This window comes from Bos grunniens, chromosome 3 (assembly GCF_055505025.1).
Source record: "Bos grunniens cultivar Pamir isolate PY7600 chromosome 3, Bosgru_T2T1.0, whole genome shotgun sequence".
Classification (NCBI taxonomy): domain Eukaryota; kingdom Metazoa; phylum Chordata; class Mammalia; order Artiodactyla; family Bovidae; genus Bos; species Bos grunniens.
This window is the reverse complement of record NC_141167.1, coordinates 75,675,753-75,702,565: the sequence shown is the minus strand read 5'-3', so window position 1 is coordinate 75,702,565 and position 26,813 is coordinate 75,675,753. Positions and strand designations below refer to the sequence as shown.

The 26,813-nt window shown below is 37.3% G+C and overlaps 1 protein-coding gene across 1 annotated transcript in view; it reads left to right on the top strand.

Moving 5' to 3' along the window:
* Positions 1–26,813, top strand: part of DPYD (dihydropyrimidine dehydrogenase) — a 927,694-nt gene that overhangs the window by 245,353 nt on the left and 655,528 nt on the right. The window contains exons 6-7 of the mRNA XM_086391370.1: positions 10,357–10,553; positions 21,303–21,384. Of these exons, the coding sequence (XP_086247496.1) occupies positions 10,357–10,553; positions 21,303–21,384 (279 nt within the window). The remainder of the gene's footprint in view (positions 1–10,356; positions 10,554–21,302; positions 21,385–26,813) is intronic.

The window sequence follows — 26,813 nt, the reverse complement described above, 5'->3', positions numbered from 1 at the left end:
TTTTATCAAGTTTACCTATTAAAACATAAGAGGCTCTACTATGGATTAAAAATAAATACTTCAAACAACTATAAGATGTTTAGAAGAGAAATACATTATTTTAGCAAACTTGAAAATAATCTGGTTGAAGCAAGAAATACTATGTAAATACTAACCATAATAAGTTAATGTAGTGGTATTTATATGTAACAAAAGTGGACTTTCAGAGAAAATATGTTATGGTATGGGGAGGGAGGAGGGAGGAGGGTTCAGGATGGGGAACACATGTATACCTGTGGCGGATTCATTTCGATATATGGCAAAACCAATACAATATTGTAAAGTTAAAAAATAAAATAAAATTTAAAAAAAGAAAAAGAAAATATATTAATAAAAATAAAGAGAAAAATAAGTAATGAAAAGAAGAATAAACATTCTTAAAATTACATATACATTACAACATGGCCTGACTTAAAATTTTTAAGAATTATTTGAATTAAATTTATTAGAATGATTTAATGAATGTATAAAAGTTTCTGTATCCAACTAGTAGAGTGAGTGTGACCTTTTCAGGCACCTGTGGAAAGAACATTTATCCAAATTGACCATGTACTTTCAGAAATATATATATATGTGTGTATGTGTGTATATAGTTTTCAGTTAAATCACACAGACTACATTTTTTTTCTACAACACAACTAAATTAGATATAAAATATCAAAGACAGGAGGAGAAGGGGACGACAGAGGATGAGATGGTTGGATGGCATCACCAACTCTATGGACATGAATTTGAATAAGCTCCGGGAATTGGTGATGGACAGGGGAGCCTGGCATGCTGCAGTCCATAGGTCATAAAGAGTCGGACATGACTGAACTGATATTTTCATGAACTGAACTGAAAATATCAAAATATTATCAAAATGAAGGCAATAACAACAGATTTAAACCACATTTATAAATAATGCATGGGTTGAAGAGGTTGTCACAATAGAAATTATAAAATACTTAGACTGAATAACACAATTTCCATTGACAACCTGTAAAATGTAGCCAAGTGAGTTAAGTCATTCAGTCGTGTCTGACTCTTTGTGACCCTATGGACTGTGGCCTACCAGGCTGATCCGTCCATGGGATTTTCCAGGCAAGAATACTGAAGTGGGTTGTCATTTCCTTCTCCAAGGGGATCTTCTCCATCCAGGGATCAAACAAGGGTCTCCCACATTGCAGGCAGATGCTTTTTACCCTCTGAGCCACTGAAAATTTGTGATTTTACATGTTTATAACAAAAAAGATAAAGATAAGCAGGTTTCATTTCAAGATGCTACAGAGAGAGGAAACAGGTTGGGGAGGGATGTTTTAGTGGTGGTGGGGTGGTAAATTATGAAAAAAGTGGAAGACAGATAATGCAAATAATACAAATGAAAGCAAAAATGATGATGGCCTACAAAGAAAACCTGACTCTTTGAAAATAGATTAGTAAATGATTATCTGGCCATATCATATAGTAACCTGTATATTTCAGTTACAGCTGCCTTCTAATTACTGTTCTTTTATTATTTTATTGAATTGCTTATGAGTAGTTAATCATACTTAAGTAGTTAATCATTTTCTAGAAAAATCATGGTAGCAAGCGACTGGAGCTGATAGAATAGGGGAAGGTCTCTCTAGTCTACCGTGTCTCCGTCACTCTCTGTTGCCTGCCTGCTCTCCTTTCATCCCCAGCAAGCTGTAAGATGGATTGCCTGGCCCCTGACAGCGTTATTTTCCAACCCCAGCAATGAAAATATATTTGAGTGACTGACTAGATGCTTGCAGTGTCTGGGTGCTAAGGACACAGTGATGAACAAGATAGGAATGATACTAACCCTCAGGTAGCTTATTGCTTACTGAGAAAGACAGACTATTAAGCAAATTATAATGAAGTGCTGAGGGGAGCAGTCAGACAGTACTGTGGGAGCCAGTAGCTAGGAAACCTAACAGATTTCCTAACCTATCAGGGAGGGTAAGCTGAATTGAGAAAGTGAAATTTAAACTGAGTCCTGAAAGGTATACATCATGTCCAGTAGAGTGAGGAATAGGTGAGAATTCAAGGCACAGAGAACAGCATGAGCAAATCCCTGAAGGCACATAAGTGTTTGTACTGATTAGTTTGAACCTGCATATGATTTTGGATCAGTAAAGTTGCTCACGACCAAAGTATACACACCTATGCTTTCAAATTGTTTTGTCAACCATTTGTTTCAATTGTAGCCTTAAAGCATGAGTAGAACACATAGCCTAATCATAATAAAAATATGAACCATAATGTAATAACAATAATTTAGGAATCAGTTCTGCTGTGTATAAAATGAACAATTGTAGCTAACTTCGAAGAGTTTGGGAAGCTGAAGATATAAAGGGTTAAGCACTCAAGAGAGTGCCTTATAAAGAGAAAGTGTTAACCCCTGGAGGTTATCATCATTGATTTACTCAATCTTCACAATAAATTGTTGAAATAATTATTACTCTCTGAATTTTAGAGGTGACATTTAGAGAGGTAAAGTCTTCTCCACAATAACATATGTCATTTTTTTTTTTTAAGATTTAGTTAAGGTGTTATTTTTCCTCCCTTCTGGGATAAGTTTTCTTTCTCACTGGTTCCAAGAGCACCGTATATAAAAATGAATCCTACACATTGGCAGATTGCATTGTAATAATTTTTCTGTGTTTAAGACGTATGATTGTTCTGTTACCCAGGGAACTACTTACTGGAAGGTCTATGTTTGTCTTACTCATACTTGTGTCTAGTGCATAGGGGGCACATGAAGATATTTACTAAATTAAGGTGAAAATTGAATAGAACAGAACATTCTGATTTCTCATCATATAATATTTTTACCATGCCAGTTATATATTACAACAATGACTTTTAATAATAAGAAAAATAATGCAGCAACATTTTAAAAAAATCACTAAGTGCATTAATAATTAACTAAAAATGTGCCATTGAATGAAGTTTTCCTTTATTTCTGATATGTTTGAAATAGACTTCCCACTTTTAGCGTCCCTTGTTTAATTGTTGTGGAGAAACTGTCAGGTAGCCCGAGAATATTTCTTTTCAAGGGATGAGGGCAGGGGATAGTATGTACTCAATGTTTCTTTTGACTTCCTTCACAAAAGGAAGCACGTTATCAGGAAAATTACATAGAAGCGTCTCCTGGAAGCCATGTAATTTGAGGTAACGTAATTTTGGATGCACAAATAACAATCTCTCTCCATTCAGGCATTCAAAAGGTAACCAGACTGGTATATTGCTAATTAAATAACTCAAAGAAATTGAAACCAGTGAAGTGAAAAACCAGTGTTTTATTTGTGTTAAGATTTCTCTTAGACCTACACTGATGAAATAATATCCCTTTTGAAATGACCAGAAATTATGTTTTATTCTATAATAAAATCAAGTTAAAATACTTGCAAAAATACTTGCACTCTTATGGGATGTGTAGGATACAGCTAATCTTTTAACATATATCCTTCAACTGGTGGAGATATTCTGAAATTTCCAAAAATATTTTGTTTGTCATGATTTCTCTATGGTTTACATTTGCTATTTCTTGGTTAGTAATAACAAGTAGAGCAATTGGGGAAGAATTATAGCTACCAAATATTTCCGTTTGTTTTCATTGTGTATCATTTCATAAAGTAAGAAAGATTGAAATGAGAAAAACTTACCCTCAAATTAGAGTTGGTAAATATCTTTGCATTTACTGTCTTATGTTCTTTTCCATTTAGAGAGGACTATATAATTATTAGAAATTTATACTCTTTCTGTCTCCTTAATGTGAGGAGGCTTGGGGAAAAAATCACCCCCAAGTGAAATACTGGCATCTCTCTGTCTCAGTCTTTAAAATCAGGATAATTTCTCCCTTGCCTCAAAATGTGAAAATTATAGGGGAAACAATAATAGAGTCAATATGGAGTGATGAAAGAAATGCCCTTTCCAGATGGGTGAAAATTTAGAAATCACAGGACAATTATGCAAGGAGATCTATTTTAAATACCCCTCAAGAAGATTATTCACTTAGAAATAACAGATAGGTAACCGTCCTTATGTATCAGTGAGAAAGAACTATGTATGGTACTCATTTATTGAAGCCTATCACTGGAGTTCAGAGCACAGGAATTTTGAAATTAATCAGAATCTTGTTGGGTGCCTACTATGTGTTATAACTCCACTGTGCCCTGACATTCACTATAGATGGGAGGAAAAACACTCAGATTAGCTTTGCACTTATTAACTCATTCAGTCCTCATAGCAGCCTTCAGTTCAGTTCAGTCAGTCAGTCGTGTTCAACTCTTTGCAACCCCATGAATCGCAGCATGCCAGGCCTCCCTGTCCATCACCAACTCCCAGAGTTCACTCAGACTCACGTCCATTGAGTCGGTGATGCCATCCAGCCATCTCATCCTCTGTCGTCCCCTTTTCCTCCTGCCCCCAGTCCCTCCCAGCATCAGAGTCTTTTCCTGCCGGGGACCGGCATGAGGACCTCCACCCATGGCAAAGGTCATGAGGAAGGAGGCTCGACATACGAAAAGGCGGGATTGAGCCTCAGGAGTCCCCTTGGAAAATTCTCGAGCATCTACCCCCATAACCAGAGCCTGCCTACTTTACTACTTTGTGCTCTCACCTACACCTCTGACTTTATGGGGGGCTGTCCCCCACCACCTCTTTCTGAGAAGGAGTCAACTTAGAGCTCCAGTTAATAATAATTCCTGGGCGTGATAGGAGTGTTTCAACCTACAAACTCCTCTGAAGGTTCTCTAGCCTGCCTGACAGGCTTGTCCAGCCACATGTGATTGCTCACAGCCTCCCAACCATGAGAGGCACGAGATGCTTTAAACCTTCTAAAAACAGGTTCTTTAGAGAAGTTAGAAAGCTATAAGTATAGTGGGCTGATTAGAAATTGTATTGGTGAAGGGTTTTTCATTTGTTGAGCCAATGTTTACTGCTAAGTCTCCACATCCTCTGCCCTTATACACATTAATGAATATATAGAAGAAATAAGTATTAACCTTTGATATTAATCATGTTGGACCTTAGGCTAAGTAAATTCTTTCCTTAATTAAAACCCACTACACCCTCACCCTATAGGAATGTAACTTTATCTGGTACCTTTGGAAGGTGGTGTCTGTTTCAAAAATAATCACCCCGGGAGAAGTAAGTGTTCTGGTTGACTGACCACTGTTAACAAGGAGAGGGTCATAAATTGTCAGCAGGCCCCCCTGGCCAGAAGATGATGTAACACCCCTAAGACCTCTGTATACATTTGTATGAAGCACCTGACTTTAATAAAAGTCAGGACTGCTGTCCCTGCGTGACTTTTGTATAACACCTCAGTGTATAAAAACAGACCCTGGAAAATAAAGAATTGGGATCAGTTCCTCAAAATATTGGTCTCCCCATATCGTTCTCTCTCTCAAACTCTGGCTGAGTTTCCATCTGGAGCGCGGAGCCCGCCATGCTTACTAATTATGCCTGGGCTCTAAGATCTGAATGGGGAGGCCTCAGTGTCTCCTCTCCTTCAGGAGAATGGAAGGATGCCTGCGGCCTACGTAAGTGGTGCAAACTTCTTGTCTTGAAGTTTTATTGGTTTCCCGCGTAAACCAAGCTACTCAGCCTCTTTTCTGCAGTAAATTTTCCTGCTGAGCTATCCTCATTCTATTACTCTTTATATCTCTAATTAATATCTAGTTAAAGCCATTGTATTCACCGACGACGTCTCTCCTTTGAATTTCACTGGATCCACCGGGACTGGACCCTGGCATTTTCCAATGAGTCAACTCTTTGCATGAGGTGGCCAAAGTACTGGAGTTTCAGCTTTAGCATCATTCCTTCCAAAGAATACCCAGGACTGATCTCCTTTAGAATGGACTGTTTGGATCTCCTGGCAGTCCATGGGACTCTCAAGAGTCTTCTCCAACACCACAGTTCAAAAGCGTCAATTCTTTGGTGCTCAGCTTGATTCACAGTCCAACTCTCAAATCCATACATGACTACTGGAAAACCATAGCCTTGACTAGACAGACCTTTGTTGGCAAAGTAATGTCTCTACTTTTTAATATGTTATAGCAGCCTTCAGTTCAGTTCAGTTCAGTCTCTCAGTTGTGTCCGACTCTTTGTGACCCCATGAATCACAGCATGCCAGGCCTCCCTGTCCATCACCAACTCCCGGAGTTCACTCAGACTCATGTCCATCGAGTCAGTGATGCCATCTAGCTATCTCATCCTATGTTTTCCCCTTCTCCTCCTGCCCCCAATCCCTCCCAGCATCAGAGTCTTTTCCAATAAGTCAACTCTTCGCATGAGGTGGCCAAAGTACTGGAGTTTCAGCTTTAGCATCATTCCTTCCAAAGAAATCCCAGGGCTGATCTCCTTCAGAATGGACTGGTTGAATCTCCTTGCAGTCCAAAGGACTCTCAGGAGTCTTCTCCAACACCACAGTTCAAAAGCATCAATTCTTCGGCACTCAGCCTTCTTCACAGTCCAACTCTCACATCCATACATGACCACAGGAAAAACCATAGCCTTGACTAGACGGACCATTGTTGGCAAAGTAATGTCTCTGTTTTCAATATGCTATCTAGATTGGTCATAACTTTTCTTCCAAGGAGTAAGTGTCTTTTAATTTCATGGCTACAGTCAAAATAATAGGATAGTGAAAGAGGAACTCCCCAGGTCAGTAGGGGCCCAATGTGCTACTGGAGATCAGTGGAGAAATAACTCCAGAAAGAATGAAGGGATGGAGCCAAAGCAAAAACAATACCCAGCTGTGGATGTGACTGGTAATAGAACCAAGGTCCAATGCTATAAAGAACAATATTGCCTAGGAACCTGGAATGTCAGGTCCATGAATCAAAGCAAATTGGAAGTGGTCAAACAGGAGATGGCAAGAGTGAATGTCGATATTCTAGGAATCAGCGAACTAAAATGGACTGGAATGGGTTAATTTAACTTAGATGACCATTATATCTACTACTGTGGGCAGGAATCCCTTATAAGAAATGGAGTAGCCATCATGGTCAATAACAGAGTCCGAAATGCAGTACTTGGATGCAATCTCAAAAACGACAGAATGATCTCTGTTCGTTTTCAAGGCAAACCATTCAATATCACAGTAATCCAAGTCTGTGCCCCAACCAGCAACGCTGAAGAAGCTGAAGTTGAATGGTTCTATGAAGACCTACAAGACCTTTTAGAACTAGCACCCAAAAAAGATGTCCTTTTCATTATAGGGGACCAAAATGCAAAAGTAGGAAGTCAAGAAACACCTGGAGTAACAGGCAAATTTGGCCTTGGAATACAGAATGAAGCAGGCAAAGGCTATTAGAGTTTTGCCAAGAGAACGCACTGATCATAACAAACACCCTCTTCCAACAACACAAGAGAAGACTCTACACATGGACATCACCAGATGGTCAACACCAAAATCAGATTGATTATATTCTTTGCAGCCAAAGAGGGAGGAGCTCTATACAGTCAACAAAAACAAGATCAGGAGCTGACTGTGGCTCAGATCATGAGCTCCTTATTGACAAATTCAGACTGAAATTGAAGAAAGTAGGGAAAACAACTAGATCATTCAGGTATGACTTAAATCAAATCCCTTATGATTATATAGTGGAAGTGAGAAATAGATTTAAGGGACTAAATCTGATAGAGTGCCTGATGAACTAAGGACAGAGGTTCGTTACATTGTATAGGAGACAGGGATCAAGACCATCCCTATGGAAAAGAAATGCAAAAAAGCAAAATGGATGTCTAGGGAGGCCTTACAAATAGTTGTGAAAAGAAGAGAAGAGAATAGTAAAGGAGAAAAGGAAAGATATAAGCATCTGAATGCAGAGTTCCAGAGAATAGCAAGAAGAGATAAGAAAGCCTTCCTCAGCGACCAATGCAAAGAAATAGAGGAAAACAACAGAATGGGAAAGACTAGACATGTCTTCAAGAAAATTAGAGATACCAAGGGAACATTTCATGCAAAGATGGGCTTGATAAAGGACAGAAATGGTATAGCAGCCTTAAGAGATGGCTATTACTGATCCCAGTTTACAGTTTGAGGAGACTCATGCATGGAGATTTTAAAGTCTTTATTCAAGTACTTTACCATGAGAATGATAGAGGTCAAGAGTCAACCTCAAGAGTGTACTTTTAAAGCCAGACCTCTAAATATATTGCCCTCTGAGAGGAAGTTTACAAAGTTTTATTTAGATACTCACTTCATCATTGATACTGCTATCAAACTAAGGGAAGGGGAGCAATCAGGTGCAATAATAAGTGGAAAAATAAAAAAATTCTGACCCATCTTCCATTTATGAGTCCATTTTTGCTCACCTGTCAAATTACTGTTAAGAACATTTATTTTGGTTTTGATTTTAATTTTGAATTTCTTCTTTTTAAAAATTTCTCTTTTTTAACCAAATTTAAGTTTCCTGGTGAAGTCACATTCTTATAAATTTTTTGAACATGTTCATTGTAGTTTTTCTGTATAAAGTCCATTTGTGATAACAACATGTACTGAATTATGTATTCATATCTATATTTTCTGAGTTATTGGCAGTTCTTAGTTAATGACAGACCTGGGATTTTTGATCAGAAGCCAGGCCTTGTATATGAAAATTTGTAGACATTGTGGTTGACTTATTTACCACAGAAGGTTCACCATTTCATTTGGTAGGTAGACAGGAGTGAGACCATATCACCCTTATCTAAATCAGGAGCTGAGCTGACTCAGGCTGGGTTGCATGTCTACCTCTGGTCTGCTCCACTTGCAGAGTATAACCCTCCATAAGTTTCAGCTGTCTGCTAAGATGTTGTCTAGGACTTTCTCTTCTTTAGCTACTCCTGTACTCTAGTTGTTTCATTTGGTCCATCAGAGTGCAGAAGGCTCCCTTCTGCTTTGCATGCATGCCAAGTTGCTTTAGTCGTGTCTGACTCTTTGTGACCCTGTGGACTGTAGCCCTGCAGGTTCCTCTGTCCATTGGATTCTCCAGGCAAAGATACTGGGGTGGATTGCCTTGCCCTCCTTGGGATCTTCCCGACCCAGGGATCGAACCTATGTCTCCAGGGCATTCTGCACTGGCAGGCGGATTCTTTACCACTGAGCCACCTGGGAAGTCCCCCTTCTGCTTTATAGAGACTTTTCTTTTTAATTGTTGTTTATTTTCTTAGTCTTTTTCTTATGAAGTATAAGAATTAAGCTTTTCTATACTTTCTTCTCGGAGAAGGCAATGGCACCCCACTCCAGTACTCTTGCCTGGAGAATCTCATGGACAGAGGAGCCTGGTAGGCTGCAGTCCATGGGGTTGCTGAGGGTCGGACACGACTAAGCGACTTCACTTTCACTTTTCACTTTCATGCATTGGAGAAGGAAATGGCAACCCACTCCAGTGTTCTTGCCTGGAGAATCTCAAGGACTGCGGAGCCTGTGGGCTGCCGTCTGTGGGGTCGCACAGAGTCAGACATGACTGAAGCGACTTAGCAGCAGTAGCAGCAGCATACTTTCTTCTGCTTCAGGTTTCTAGCCTCTTACATTCCCCAAACCCTGTGTTGCTCTAGTCCTAGAAGATTACCTAAGATCTCTCTTGCTCTTTCTTCTGAGCCTTGGTCTTCTATCTACAAGATTCCTCATTTTGCTAAGAAGGCACCGATTCCCTCAGGATAAAAGTAACTCCTATTCTATCATCTCACTTCTCTGATGTTCTCTTTTTACTTGTGATCATGGCTCCTGTAGTCAGAGTTACTTCAGAGGCTATCCAGTGCTTCCAACATATTTTTGAAAAGTTATCCTTCAAAAACTAGTCTGTCACAATCAGAAACAGATGCCATAAATTATTTACTGAATGTCTACGTGCCAGGATAGTGCTCACTGCTGGTTATACATGGTAACATATGTCTAAAATATTTAAAACAGTTAAGTTATATGTGTGCATTTTTATATCTGACCTATTCTCTGACTCAAGAACTAATGTTCTGCTGACTAATATGGACACATGACACACATGGTAAATGATTTTCTTAGTAGCAAGCAAAATGTGATTCAGGAGCTCAGAGGAGGAACGCTTAAGTTGGCCCAGAGAGTGGAGTAGGAAAAGTGAGTCAGGAATGCTTCCTAGAAGAAGTGTGACCTTAGGCAGAAATTTCAAAGATTGAGAAAGAGTTAGTCAAGCATAAATTGTCATCGACTGGACCCAATATGACTTCTAAATATCCTATGTTAGTACTTAAAATATGTTTATTTCTATTAAAAGCATAAGTGAATTTTAAAAATTAAAAATACATTTGAGGATGTAAAAGCTATCTTAAAAATTTTAACCATGCCAATTGATTTCTCCATAGGTATTCAAAGCAATGAATATCCCACAAATCAGGAATCCTTCTCTGCCTCCCCCAGAAAAAATGCCTGAAGCCTATTCTGCAAAGATTGCTCTTTTGGGTGCTGGGCCTGCAAGTATAAGTTGTGCTTCGTTCTTGGCTCGATTAGGCTACAATGACATCACCATATTTGAAAAACACGAATACGTTGGTGGTTTAAGGTAATTCCTACATTTATTTCATGTTCATAGTGTTAAAAATAATGGGGTAAAACAATTATGAATATTGTTGGTTTGTAATCAAATAGGAACTTCAGGTTCACAGATGGTATTTTAACTGTTCTTTTTCCAAATGCTCAAATTTTGATTTCATTATTCACTTTAAATTTGCAGTTGGCTTTAAGTAATATTTATTTTAAAATTTCTCTGTCTAGTTCTGTGAATTTAAGAAAAATCACAGCAAAATATTTTATGAATAGAGGAAACAATCATATGAAAGCTTATTTCATCCCTGTCAATCTTTCCTTTAATGGAGATGTATGTGAGTTTTGCAAATTAGAGATGGGGAAACCTACCTCCACAGAATATTGGATGATTCATTTCAGTGTGTATGTAGATGTGTTGTCTTGGTCATGTATTTTCATTCTCCAATCTCTTAAGTCTTGCATTTGATTACAATTAAGTTAGAGACTACTAAGAATGTTCCATTTTAATGTACATTTATGCAGTGTTTTATCTCATAAGTACCATATTATGATTTGCTATTAAACAACATCATTGTTGTAAACCAGGATTCATCACATAAACATTTATTCCCTTGAAGTTCCACACACAAGTATGGAAAATATCCACTGTGTATAAGTGATTTTCAGATATTCATATCAGGCTTGGACAATGGATGGAGTTTACTTTATTTAAGATAAATGGATTCTGTAGAATAAATAGTGGAAAAAAGGCAGTCTTTTCAATGAGTGATGTTGGGCAAGTTGGACAACTCTATGTAAGTCATTAAACTTAGAACACTTCCTCAAGCCATATATATAAAAGTAAACTCAAAAGTGCTTAAAGACATAAATAAAAGATATGACACCATGAAACTCCTACAAGAAAACATAAGCAAAGCATTCTCTATCTGGTATAAATCTTACAAATATTTTCTTAGATCAATCTCCCAAGGTAAAATAAATAACAACAATAACAACAAAAATAAGTAAATATAACCTAATCAAGCTTGAAAGCATTTGCATAGCAAAGGAAATATTCCACAAAACAAAAATACAATCTGTGGAATGGGAGAAACTATTTGCAAACAATATGACCAACAAAATTTAATTTCCAAAACAGCTCGTACAACTCAGTGTCAAATTAAAATAAAATAAATAACCCAATCAAAAAATGGGCAGAAGAACTAAGTAAACATTCCTCTAAGAAAGACATACAGAAAGCCAACAGGCACATGTAAAGATGCTCAACATTAATAATCATTCAGTTCAGTTCAGTTCAGTTCAGTTGCTCAGTCATGTCCCACTCTTTGCGACCCCATGAATCGCAGCACACCAGGCCTCCCTGTCCATCACCAACTCCCAGAGTTCACTCAAACTCACGTCCATTGAGTCGGTGATGCCATCCAGCCATCTCATCCTCTGTCGTCGCCTTTTCCTCCTGCCCCTAATCCCTCCCAGCATCAGAATCTTTTCCAGTGAGTCATCTCTTCTCATGAGGTGGCCAAAGTATTGGAGTTTGAGCTTCAGCATCATTCCTTCCAAAGAACACCCAGGACTGACCTCCTTTAGAATGGACTGGTTGGATCTCCTTGCATTCCAAAGGACTCTCAGGAGTCTTCTCCAACACCACAGTTCAAAAGCATCAATTTTTTGGCACTCAGCTTTCTTCACAGTCCAACTCTCACATCCATACATGACCACTGGAAAACCATAGCCTTGACTAGATGGACCTTTGTTGGCAAAGTAATGTCTCTACTTTTCAATATGCTATATAGATTGGTCACAACTTTTCTTCCAAGGAGTAAGCCTCTTTTAATTTCATGGCTGCAGTCACCATCTGCAGTGATTTTGGAGCCCAAAAAAATGAAGTCTGACACTGTTTCCACTGTTTCCCCATCTATTTGCCATGAAGTGATGGGACCGGATGCCATGATCTTCGTTTTGAATGTTGAGCTTTAAGGCAACTTTTTCACTCTCCTCTTTTGCCTTCATCAAGAGGCTTTTTAGTTCCTCTTCATTTTCTGCCATAAGGGTGGTGTCATCTGCATATCTGAGGTTATTGATATTTCTCCCGGCAATCTTGATTCCAGCTTGTGCTTCTTCCAGCCCATCCTTTCTCATGAGGTACTCTGCATATAAATTAAATAACCAGGGTGACAATATACAGCCTTGATGTACTCCTTTTCCTGTTTGGAACCAGTCTATTGTTCCATGTCCAGTTCTAACTGTTGCTTCCTGACCTGCATATAGGTTTCTCAAGAGGCAGATCAGGTGGTCTGGTTTTCCCATCTCTTTCAGACTTTTCCACAGTTTATTGTGATCCACACAGTCAAAGGCTTCGGCATAGTCAATAAAGCAGAAATAGATGTTTTTCTGGAAATCTCTTGCTTTTTTGATGATGCAGCAGACGTTGGCAATTTGATCTCTGGTTCCTCACATAATCATTAGAGAAATGCAAATCAAAACAACAATGACAACGACAATGACAAACCTCACTCTGGTCAGAATGGTCATCCTTCAAAAGTTTACAAATAACAAATGCTGGAGAAGTAGTAAAGAAAAGAGAACTGGTCTGCACTCTTGGTTGGAATGTAATTTGGTGGCGCCACTATGGAAAATAGTATAGAGGTTTCTTAGAAAACTAAAAATAGAGCTACCATATGATCCTTCAGTTCCATCCCTGGACAGATATCCACAAAATATGAAAACTCTAATAGGACAAAAATGTATGCATCTTAGTGTTCCTAGCAGCACTCTTTACAGTAGCCAAGATATGGAAGCAACCTAAGTGTTCATTGACAGATGAATGGATAAAGGAGGTGCAGTAAATATACATACAATGTAATATTACTCAGCCATAAAAAGAATGAAATATTGGCATTCACAGTCACTTGGTTGCACCTAAAGATTATCGCACTAAGTGAAGTAAGTCAGACGAAAAGAGACAAATATTACATGATATCACTTGTATGGAAACCTAAAAATAATTCAAATAAACTTATTTACAAACCAAGACTCACATAGAAAACAAACTTATGGTTACCAGAGGGGAAAAGGAGGGTGAGAGAAATGAATTAGGAGCTTGGGGTTAGTAGATACAAACTACTCTACCTAAAATAGATAAGCAACAATGATTTACTGTGTACCATGGGGAACTTATTTCAATATTGTGTAATGTCCTATAATGGAAAATAATCCTAAACATTATAAAATAAATAGAACTTTATAGTAACATGTATTTTATTTAGGATCATAAAAAATTAAATTTATTTTAAGCAGGGACTGGATATTCCTTAAAACATTTGATGTAAAAATGAGCAAGAATTTGCATGATAATTTGATAGTATTACTCAGTTTATTTTTCTTTTTCCCTAAGTGTGTTTTTGCAAAAGAAACTCATTGATTATAAAAATATATCCAGTTGGCATATCTGTTGCTTTACTTAGCATTTAAATTTTGATGGCTACTGAACTATTTTTTAAGCAACAGATTTGTCATATTTAATAATCAGAGAAAAAATTAAATCAAGTTGTGACTAAAATTTATGTTGTTTTTACATTTTATGGCACCTTTAAATATGTATTAATAGATATATAAATATCAACATTGGTATAATGACAATATGCTAAACTACAAGTAAGCTATTATTAATATAAAACTATTAGACTAAATCATCAAGCAAAAATATCACATAGTATGAAGATGCTTTAGAGAGGATATGAAGCTTAAACTGAAGAATAAATATCCTGATAGCCCAGAAGCAATTATTTTTCTGTATTGATGTTTCACTACGTTGAGTTTTAAGGTATCACACATACTTTGTAAATTTTTCTCCTGGAGAGTAAAATACCTAACATATTATTTTGCTGGAATTATTTAGGCTTTTATTTTTAATGGCATTTTACCACAGCTTCATTAATTAGGAAAAACATAATCTATTAGCAACATATATATATATATACACACACACTGTACTTTTTTTTCAAATATACACGTCAATGAATATGTGAGCTAGTTTAAAAAATATGAACTTAATTATTGGGTAGCTGTATAGACTAGAAATAATCTTTCTACACTTTAATTGCATTTGCACAAGAAGCTTTAAAAGGAACAATCCCTGTTTGTGAATTATTGTGTTGACAATTTTGGTAGAAGGTTTTTGTGGTAGTTAGCATCTCTATTTTTTTTTAATTTTAATTTATTTTTAAACTTTACAGTATTGTATTGGTTTTGCCAAATATCGAAATGAATCCGCCACAGGTATACATGTGTTCCCCATCCTGAACCCTCCTCCCTCCTCCCTCCCCATACCATCCCTCTGGGTCGTCCCAGTGCACCAGCTCCAAGCATCCAGTATAGTGCATCGAACCTGGACTGGCAACTCGTTTCATACATGATAGTATACATGTTTCAATGCCATTCTCCCAAATCTTCCCACCCTCTCCCTCTCCCACAGAGTCCATAAGACTGTTCTATACATCAGTGTCTCTTTTGCTGTCTCATATACAGGGTTATTGTTACCACCTTTCTAAATTCCATATATATGTGTTAGTATACTATATTGGTGTTTTTCTTTCTGGCTTACTTCACTCTGCGATCCAAAAGTCCACAAGCAATAAATGCTGGAGAGGGTATGGAGAAAAGGGAACCCTCTTACACTGTTGGTGGGAATGCAAACTAGTACAGCCACTATGGAGAACAGTGTGGAGATTCCTTAAAAAACTGGAAGTAGAACTGCCTTATGATCCAGCAATCCCACTGCTGGGCATACACACAGAGGAAACCAGAAGGGAAAGAGACACGTGTACCCCAATGTTCATCGCAGCACTGTTTATAATAGCCAGGACATGGAAGCAACCTAGATGTCCATCAGCAGATGAATGGATAAGAAAGCTGTGGTACATATACACAATGGAGTATTACTCAGCCATTAAAAAGAATTCATTGGAATCAGTTCTAATGAGATGGATGAAACTGGAGCCTATTATACAGAGTGAAGTAAGCATCTCTATTTTTTATGCAGGATATGCACTTCTAAATCATATAAATTGACATGAAACTTGTGTTTCTATGTATTTCCTAAACATATTCAGTGGGACAGATTCCCCTGGGTAATGACCAAGCATGTTTAAAAAAAAAATCTTTTATGATTTATTTTGTTTCCTTTGCCTTTGAATCTTCCCAGTCTCCAGGGACAATCAGGCCAGTTCAGTTCAGTCATGTCCCACTGTTTGCAACTGGACTGTTGTATGGACTGTATCCGACTCTTTGCAACCCCATGGACTGCATCACACCAGTCTTCCCTGTCCATCACCATCTCCTGGAGCTTGCTCAAACTCATGTCCATCAAGTCAGGGATGCCATCCAACCATCTCATCCTCTATTGTCCCCTTCTCCTCCTTTCTTCCATCTTTCTGAGTGTTAAGGTCTTTTCCAGTAATCAGTTCTGCATATCAGGTGGCCAAAATATTGGAGCTTCAGCTTCAGCATCAGTCCTTCCAATGAATATTCAGAACTGATTTTCTTTAGGGTTGATGGGTTTGATCTCCTTGCAGTCCAGGGACAATATGAAGTGTTTAATCAGTCTCCTTTGGATCGTGCCATGGTAGCAGCATGTGTCACTGCTGCAAGATTATAAAAACTGACACTGGAATTTAGCCAGAATCACACTGCAATACTTTTCTACTAATTTATTTTCTCACTTAAAGATACCTCTCATTCTCTTGTATCTTCAAAGTGGCTAAAAAAGATTAAATTAGCTTTGTATTTGAAATCAATTGCTTAAAGAGGTGATGTCAAGTTTTATCTTTCCTTTTCCTTTGCATGCAAACAGAATCTTCTAAACCTGGTGCACAAGTATCACAACCAGTTTGTAAAATATCACTAAGTTGGGTAAAAATTATCCAGGACTTAATCCCTATTGTATGGTGTCACAATAGTGTCAACAAATTTGTAAAATAATCAGTTTTGCTTTCCTTGAATTGTGGCTTCTCCCCCACCAGTATGTGAGTTTTAAAAGTTTAAAGGACTTGATATTATGATAACAAAGTTATATGAATGTGGTATTACATACAAATGTATACATGTATATGTATATATATGTATACTTTCTGATTGTTTTCTATTATAAAATTAATATATATGAATTATGACTTTTTGTTAAATAGTGTAATTAGAATAATAACGTCCTTTGCCTTAGCTAATTTAGATGTTATGTTTTCACTATGTCTATTGCATTTCATGTCGACTAACAATAAAGAAATAGGGTTTAGGTGAAATAGTTTTATTCACAGAAAGTATTTTGAGAACATGTGTGATGTAACACAAATTTAAAATGTGGTACCTGTATCATAATAAACTAAAGCAAAGTTTTTTCAAAGTATGAGAATTGTGTTTTAAAAAGAAGGGAAGGAGGTTGTTTTTAATTAATTCCATTTAGATGAAAGAAACATGAACATACAAGAATAATTTTTTTTTTTTTCAGGATATCTGAGCACTCCACTGACTGACTGTACTAAAAGATTTGTGGCCACAAGGAAAGTTTCTTTTGAAACTTTCTTGTTAAAAGAGAACATATAGAATAAAAGGTTGTCTTTATAAATACAACAAACTTGAGATGTAACTATTCTAATTAAATTCCATCTTCTGTCCTCATATCACCTTTCTCAGTGTGCAGTCTTGAGGGTAAGCTCCCTCTCTCCCGATTTTCCTTCCTTCCTTCTTTCATTCCTTCCTTCATTTTTTATTTATTTATCTCCTACTATGTGCTGGTCATTACCTTAGCCCATCGAGTTACAACGGTAAATAAAGCAAAGTGCCTGTTCTCATGGGAGCATATGTTCTGGTAGTGAGTTGGTAAGTCACTCAGCCATGTCCGGCTCTTTGCAACCCCATGGACTTCAGCATGCTAGGCTTCCTTGTCCTTCACTATCTCCTGGAGATTGCTCAAACTCGTGTCTATTGAGTCAATAATTCCATCCAACCATCTCATCCTCTGTCACTCCTTCTCCTCCTGTTCTCTGTCTTTCCCAGAATCAAGGTCTTTTCCAGTGAGTATAATCTTCTTATCAGGCAGCTAAAGTGGTGCTTCAGCTTCAGCATCAGTCCTTTCAATGAATATTTAGGGTTGATTTCCTTTAGGATCGACTGGCTGGATCTCCTTACTGTCCAAGGGACTCTTAAGAGTCTTCTCTAACACCACAGTTCAAAAGCATCAACTCTTTGGTGCTCAGCCTTCTTTACAGTCCAATTCTCAGATCCGTACATGATTACTGGAAAAGCCAGCATTGACTATACAGACCTTTGCCATTAAAGTGATGGCTCTGCTTTTTAATATGCTGTCTCTTCCAACAACACAAGAGAAGATTATACACATGGACATCACCAGATGGTCAACACCAAAATCAGATTGATTGTATTTTTTGCAGCCAAAATGGAGAAGCTCTATACAGTCAGCAAAAAGGAGACCGGGAGATGACTGTGGCTTAGATCATGAACTCCTTATTGCCAATTCAGACTTAAATTGAAGAAAGTAGGTAAAACCACTAGACCATTCAGGTATGACCTAAATCAAATCCCTTATGATTATAGTGTGGGAGTGAGAAATAGATTTAAGGGACAAGATCTGATAGACAGAGTGTCTGATGAACTATGGATGGAGGTTCGTGACATTGTACAGGAGACATGGATCAAGATCATCCCCATGGAAAAGAAATTCAAAAAAGCAAAATGGCTGTCTAAGGAGGCCTTAAAAATAGCTGTGAAACAAAGAGAAGTGAAAAGCAAAGGAGAAAAGGAAAGATATAAGCATCTGAATGCAGATAAGAAAGCTTTCCTCAGTGATCAATGCAAAGAAATAGAGGAAAACAATAGAATGGGAAAGACTAGAGATCTCTTCAAGAAAATTAGAGATACCAAGGGAACATTTTATGCAAAGCTGGGCTCGATAAAGGACAGAAATGATATGGACCTAAAAGAAGCAGAAGATATTAAGAAGACGTGGCAAGAATACACAGGAGAACCATACAAAAAACAACTTCACAACCCAGATAATCATGATGGTGTGATCACTCACCTAGAGCCAGACATCCTGGAATGTGAAGTCAAGTGGGCCTTAGAAAGCATCACTATGAACAAAGCTAGTGGAGGTGATGGAATTCCAGTTGAGCTATTTCAAATGCTGAAAGATAATGCTGTGAAAGTGCTACACTCAATATGCCAGCAAATTTGGAAAACTCAGCAGTGGCCACAGGACTGGAAAAGACCAGTTTTCATTTCAATCCCAAAGAAAGGCAATGCCAAAGAATGCTCAAACTACCACACAGTTGCACTCATCTCACATGCTAGTAAAGTAATGCTCAAAATTCTCCAAGCCAGGCTTCAGCAATATGTGAACTGTGAACTTCCAGATGTTCAAGCTGTTTTAGAAAAGGCAGAGGAACCAGAGATCAAATTGCCAACATCCGCTGGATCATGGAAAAAGCACGAGAGTTCCAGAAAAACATCTATTTCTGCTTTATTGACTATGCCAAAGCCTTTGACTGTGTGGATCACAATAAACTGTGGAAAAGTCTGAAAGAGATGGGAATACCAGACCACCTGACCTGCCTCTTTAGAAACCTGTATTCAGGTCAGGAAGCAACAGTTAGAACTGGACATGGAACAACAGACTGGTTCCAAATAGGAAAAGGAGTATGTCAAGGCTGTATATTATCACCCTGCTTATTTAACTTATACACAGAGTACATCATGAGAAACACTGGGCTGGAAAAGAACAAGCTGGAATCAAGATTGCCAGGAGAAATATCAATAACCTCAGATATGCAGATGATACCACCCTTATGGCAGAAAGTGAAGAGGAACTAAAAAGCCTCTTGACGAAGGTGAAAGAGGAGAGTGAAAAAGTTGGCTTAAAGCTCAACGTTCAGAAAACGAAGATCATGGCATCTGGTCCCATCACTTCATGGCAAATAGATGGGGAAACAGTGGAAACTGACTTTATTTTTCTGGGCTCCAAAGTCGCTGCAGATGGTGACTGCAGCCATGAAATTAAAAGACGCTTACTCCTTCGAAGGAAAGTTATGACCAACCTAGATAGCATATTAAAAAGCAGAGATATTACTTTGCAACAAAGATCCATCTAGTCAAGGCTATGGTTTTTCCAGTGGTCATGTATGGATGTGAGAGTTGGACTGTGAAGAAAGCTGAGTGCCGAAGAATTGATGCTTTTGAACTGTGGTGTTGGAGAAGACTCTTGAGAGTTCCTTGGACTGCAAGGAGATCCAACCAGTCCATCCTAAAGGAGATCAGTCCTAGGTGTTCATTGGAAGGACTGATGCTGAAGCTGAAACTCCAATACTTTGGCCACCTGATGCGAAGAGTTGACTCATTGTAAAATATCCTGATGCTACAAGGGATTGGGGGCAGGAGGAGAAGGAGATGACAGAGGATGATATGGCTGGATGGCATCACCAACTCAGTGGACATGAGTTTGAATGAGCTCTGAGAGTTGGTAATGGCCAGGGAGGCCTGGTGTGCTGCGATTCATGGGGTCGCAAAGAGTCAGACATGACTGAGCGACTGAACTGAACTGAATTAGGTTTGTCATAGCTTATCTTCCAAGGAGCAAGTGTCTTTTAATTTCATGGATGTAGTCACTGTCTACAATGATTTTGGAGCCCAAGAAAATAAAGTCTGTCACTGTTTCCATTGTTTCCCATGTATTTGCCATGAATGATAGGACCAGATGCTATGATCTTAGTTTTTTGAAAGTTGTTTTTAAGCCAGCTTTTTCACTCTCTTCGTTCATCTTCATCAAGAGGCTCTTCGATGAAGAGAACTCTTTGTCAGGTTCTTTTTTGCTTTCTGCCATAAGGGTGGTGTCATCTGCATATCTGAGGTTATTGATATTTCTCCTGGCAATCTTGATCCCAGCTTGATCTTCATCCAGCCCAGCATTTCACATGATGTACTCTGTATATATGTTAAATAAGCAGGGTGGCAGTATATAGCCTTGACATACCCCTTTCTCAATTTTGAACCAGTTCATTGTTCCATATCTGTTTCTAACTGTTACTTCTTGACCAGCATGCAGGTTTCTCAGGAGGCAAGTCAGGTGGTCTGGTATTTCCATCTCTTTAAGAATTTTCCACAGTTTGTTATGAGACCAACACAGTCAAAGACTTTAGCTTAATCGGTGAAGCAGAAGTATATGTTTTTCTGGAACTCTTTTGCTTTGCAATATATTTTTTCCTATATAAAAGTACAGTTTTTAGTGAGCATATCACACACTCATACATACATGTTCTGTAATTATATAGAAAATATATATACTTTTCTATATAGTTATTGAATACATATGTATGTATGATGTACGTATCAAAAACTGTATACTTTCAAATAATTTTTTATTTTTTAAGATATTCTTCTCTTAAGACATTTATGGAATTGCTAGTAAATAGATCAACTAAATATTGTGATATACTTAAATGTATAGGAATTGCTTTTGATGAATTCTCTAGTATTTGTTTTTCATTGTTTTTATTTTTTCATAAATTTCTACTGTTTCTGTAATAACACATTCATATTTTGTCATGCATATAAAAATGTGTATTTCCTCACATGCATCTTATACATTATGAAAATACCCATAGAAGAAATACTTATTCCTTTAATACTGATCAGAAACACATGTTGCATTTTTTAAACTGCTGACTTTTCCACAAACGTTTCTCTCTCTTTTTTTTAGTACTTCTGAAATCCCTCAGTTCCGGCTGCCATATGATGTAGTAAATTTTGAGATTGAGCTTATGAAGGACCTTGGTATAAAGGTAAGTGAAAAACATAACATTTATGTATTGCTTTAAAAGAAAGGAGTAAGCTCTGTATTGAAGATTAACAGCAAAATGTCACACACTTTAGGAAAGAACAATTAAAAGCTACACCAGGCAGAAGCAGAAAGATGCTTCTCCTTGCTTAGGGCATTTGTCTGTCTACTGTCTGAATGCCACTAGCCTGGAAAAGGGCAATCAATAGTTCTCATCTGGCACGCCTGCATGTGATTAATTGTCTGTAAGAAACAAATTCCTAAATTGCTTTAGGGGTTCAGTGCAGCTAATAGAAGGATTTGGTTTCTTTAATCACATTTTTTTTTTTTTTTTTGCGGAAGTTATGTGAACTCTGAAACATTTGTATTACACAATTTGGGACAAAATTTCTTACAATTTTATTTTATTTACTATATGCATAATGTCAGTAGTGTTAACGTTATAATCGTTTTTCAATATAAACAGCAATTCAGCAAGGTAGAAAGCAACAATTCTGTATTTTTAATTGTTTTGTGAAATAAATATTGTGTTGTTCTTTTAAAGATGATCAAAACTCAATACATTTTACTTTAGATATAGCTTTAGATATTTCCATTCTTTTGTATTATATTTAGTGATATATTCTGGCTCTTCACCTAAATTTATTGCTATTTTTTTTCAAAACTTTTATTACCTTTCCATGACAGATACAAAATAATAGATTAATGGAATATTATAAATTACACAATACATTGTTGTAAGTACATATAAAAACTGTTTTGAAAAGTGGTTAGCAAACTATTCATGATTCTTGCATTTAGAAATACAAAATGAAATAACCAGTAAAAAGAAAAACACTCATAACAATATTTTGTGTTTTTATACTTATAATTAATTTTATTTGGCAGTGGTTAGGTGATGAAATGTGTATACAATCACCAAAGAAAAACTCTTCTAGCAAATATGAAATACAAATGTGCACACCTTTATGAAAACTGTTCAAAATAATGTTCAAAATAGATTTAAGGGTGATTACTTGCTTCAAATAAATATATCCTGAAAAGTTCTTTAAATGTCTTTCATTTTGAATGCAAGTTCTTACCTAAATCTCATTAAGTAAGGAAATGATTTTGAGACCTCAAAGTAATATATTAGGTGTTACTTGAAATCGAAGATAAATCAAAAATTAATTTAAGACACATCTAAATTCATCTTATAAATAATTATAAAATTGCATTCAATTTCTACCTTACTGGATATGTTGCATAAAGTAGGGCATACCCATTACTCTTACTAGGAAACTCATCAAGACATAGTGACATAGTAGTAGTCAGTGCACTGAGTGCCAGAAAATGTACATTTCAGCTACAGTTTTGTCTCTTCCTAATTTTATAGTCAGATAACCTTGATGAAGTCAATTAATGTCCTTCACCTTGGTCAGTATTTGTTCAAAGGGAAAAGTATGCTATTACCACTTTTATAAACAGATCTGCTTATATATGCCTGAAAATATATGTGCTCTGGACATGTGTAATAATCCAGTAGTGTAGATTGCCTTTGGGAAGGTGTAGGAAGTCATTGGAGAAGGCAATGGCACCCCACTCCAGTACTCTTGCCTGGAAAATCCCATGGACGGAGGAGCCTGGTGGGCTGCAGTCCATGGGGTCGCTGGGAGTCGGCACGACTGAGCAACTCCACTTTCACTTTTCACTTTCATGCATTGGAGAAGGAAATGGCAACCCACTCCAGTGTTCTTGCCTGGAGAATCCCAGGGACGGTGGAGCCTGGTGGGCTGCCGTCTCTGGGGTCGCACAGAGTCAGACACGACTGAAGCGACTTAGCAGCAGCAGCAGGAAGTCATTTATCATCATTTTGTACATTTGAATTTTAAACCCTATGAATTTATTATATTATTGAGAAATTATTAGAACCTGAATTGAGGAGGTTAATGCTATCTTGTCCATCACTCAGGTTGTTTTAAAATTTGAAGGAAATAAAGTATTCAAACTTGCTTTGTAAACAAAAAATTCTATGTACAATTCCAAAGAGAGACAGTAACAGGATTTGTTTTCAGCTTTGAGGACTGGCATCCATTGATGAAGTACTTTCATCTTTTATGACTTATCAAACTTACCCATGAACGGATATATCTTTTAAAAAATGGTCTACTCTCGTTACCACTTTTTCCTCATCAGCACATTCTTCTTATAACCTGCCTCATGTTTTTACCTCTCAGCTAACACTGTATATTTTAAAGTCAACAATAATTTACTGGCAATGAAGTGGATTTTTCTCTGGATTTATTCTCTTTGGCTTCTGGGCAGCATGTGATATATTCTTATATGTATGTATGTAACTGTGCATGTGTGTGCATGTATCTATATATATGTGTATGTATTTTTAGCTTTCATGATCTAGCATTATCTTGGATATTACCTATTTTTTTCTCTCTATTAGATTTGTTTCAATTATTTGATAAAATTATTAAGAATTTACTTTGGCCAAGTTAATTACTAAGGATTCTTCTAGTACCATCTTTCTTTTGAACTCCAGTTCTGTATTCTTAGTAGTTTAATGAGCATATTTATCATCCAAATAACATACATTCATCATATCTAAGCTTAGCATAATTAATTATCTTCCCTCCCAACTATGTTCTTCTAAATTTCTTATTGAGTAATTTCAACTTATTTCATATCTATAGCTGATAGATTAGTTCTTATTTATTTTAAACTGAATTTTTCCAATCAAAGATTGTGTCACAGTAAAACTCTATTTGTACGTTGTATGTATGTATGTATGTATATTATACACACACACACACACACACACATATATATATATATACTTTTTTCTTCCACTGTTTCATTGTCTGGAATCTCTAGTATGTTGTAAATGTGATAATACATGGCATCTTTTCAGATCTATGAAATAACATTTTTATCATACTGAATAAATATTTTCTTTTTCTAGATTTATTAATATAATAGTAACATTTCTGTAGTAATTTTTTTTTTATTAATGAAGAAAGTTGGGCACGACTGAGCGACTTCACTTTCACTTTTCACTTTCATGCATTGGAGAAGGAAATGGCAACACACTCCAGTGTTCTTGCCTGGAGAATCCCAGGGATGGGGGAGCCTGGTGGGCTGCCATTTATGGGGTCGCACAGGGTTGGACACGACTGAAGTGACTTAGCAGCAGCATACCTTCCTCTAATGGCTTTAGCAATATATGCCTGACTACTCTAAAACATCCCAGCTAAATTCAGGTAAAATTCACTTCACATCAAGCTTAGTGTAAGTTGTTGTTCAGTTGTAAAGTTGTGTCCAACTCTGTAACCCCATGGTCCTGGGATGAGGGAGTTAGGTCTTGTGATTCTGACTTGTTCTTTCCTTTCTTCAGTTGAGTTGGCTGGAAAGAATGTTAAGGTGCTTATTGTTCTTAAGAGAAGCATGAGAAAGCACAAAGTCTTCTGCAGTTGTGCCCAGAAAATATTCTGTAAAGTGACCATTGACATTGGTTCAAGGATCTTTACAAAGAATATTCCAGGATGAGCATGTAGGCCGCAGCTTGAGGCCATGGGAAGGATTGTTATCTGAGACCTGTTTGTGAGGGGAATATTTATGGCAAAAGAAGTTTGCTGAACTTAGGGTTTAGGAATAATTAAGAATAGCTTAGAAGCCTTTTTAGGAGATAGTGATCTTAAGATGCTAGGGGCAAACAGGATTTAGAAAGATAAGAAATAAACTGAGGAATGTAGCATGAGTTACAATGTAATCACAAGTATAGGACACATAAGAGGAAGTAGATAATAGATAGTCAAGCCAATTCTGAGAGAATCCCTGAAGCAGGAACTCTGCTTGTAGGGCAACAATGATTTCTGGGGATAATAAATCTGGGTGGGGGAACTAAAAATGTCAAACCTCTGACCTAATGCTTTTGTCAACATATAAAGAAAACCTGAAGCTTGAAATAAACATGTAGTCCCGAAACTCGAGTCAGAGGCTACATCATTGTCTGCCGACACCATTCACCCCTTCAGGCTGATTTCCTGGAGCTGGACTCCGGCAGGGATGGTCTTGATCCCTGTCTCCTGTACAATGTCACGAAACTCTGTCCATAGTTCATCAGGCACTCTGTCTAACAGATCTGGTCCCTTAAATCTATTTCTCACTTCATAATCATAAGGGATTTGATTTAGGTCATACCTGAATGGCCTAGTGGTTTTCCCTACTTTCTTCAATTTAAGTCTGAATTGGCAATAAGGAGTTCATGATCTGAGCCACAGTCAAACATTATTTTGAACAGTTTTCATAAAGGTGTGCACATTTGTATTTCATATTTGCTAGAAGAGTTTTTCTTTGGTGATTGTATACACATTTCATCACCTAACCACTGCCAAATAAAATTAATTATAAGTATAAAAACACAAAATTCTGTTATGAGTGCTTTTCTTTTTATTGGTTATTTTAATTTGTATTTCTAAATGCAAGAATCATGAATAGTTTGCCCTGCTTCATTCTGTATTCCAAGGCCAAATTTGCCTTTTACTCCAGGTATTTCTTGACTTCCTACTTTTGCATTCCAGTCCTCTACAGTGAAAAGGACATCTTTTTTGGATGTTAGTTCTAAAATGTCTTGTAGGTCTTCATAGAACCATTCAGCTTCAGCTTCTTCAGCATTACTGATTGGGGCACAGGCTTGGATTACCGTGATATTGAATGATTTGCCTTGGAAATGAACAGACATCATTCTATCGTTTTTGAGATTGCATCAAAGTACTGCATTTCAGACTCTTGTTGACCATGATTGTCCTCTATTTCTTCTAATGGATTCCTGCCCACAGTAGTAGATATAATGGTCATCTGAGTTAAATTCACCCATTCCAGTCCATTTTAGTTTGCTGATTCCTACAATGTCAATGTTTACTCTTGCCATCTCCTGTTTGACCACTTCCAATTTGCCTTGATTCATGGACCTAACATTCCAGGTTTCTATGCAATAGTGCTCTTTACAGCATTGGACCTTGCTTCTATCACCAGTCACATCCACAACTTGGTGTTGTTTTTGCTTTGGCCCCATCCCTTCATTCTTTTGGAGTTATTTCTCCACTAATCTACAGTAGCATATTGGGCCCTTACCAACCTGGGGAGTTCCTTTTTCAGTATCCTATCATTTTGCCTTTTCATACTGTTCATGGGGTTCTCAACCAAGAATACTGAAGTGGTTTGCCATTCCCTTCTCCAGTGGACCACATTCTGTCAACCTCTCCACCATGACCTGTCCATCTTGGGTGGCCCCACATGGCATGGCTTAATTTCATTGAGTTAGATGAGGCTGTGGTCCGTATGATCAGATTGGCTAGTTTTCTGTGGTTATGGTTTCCGTGTGTCTGCCCTCTGATGCTCTCTTGCAACATCTACCGTCTTACTTGGGTTTCTCTTACCTTG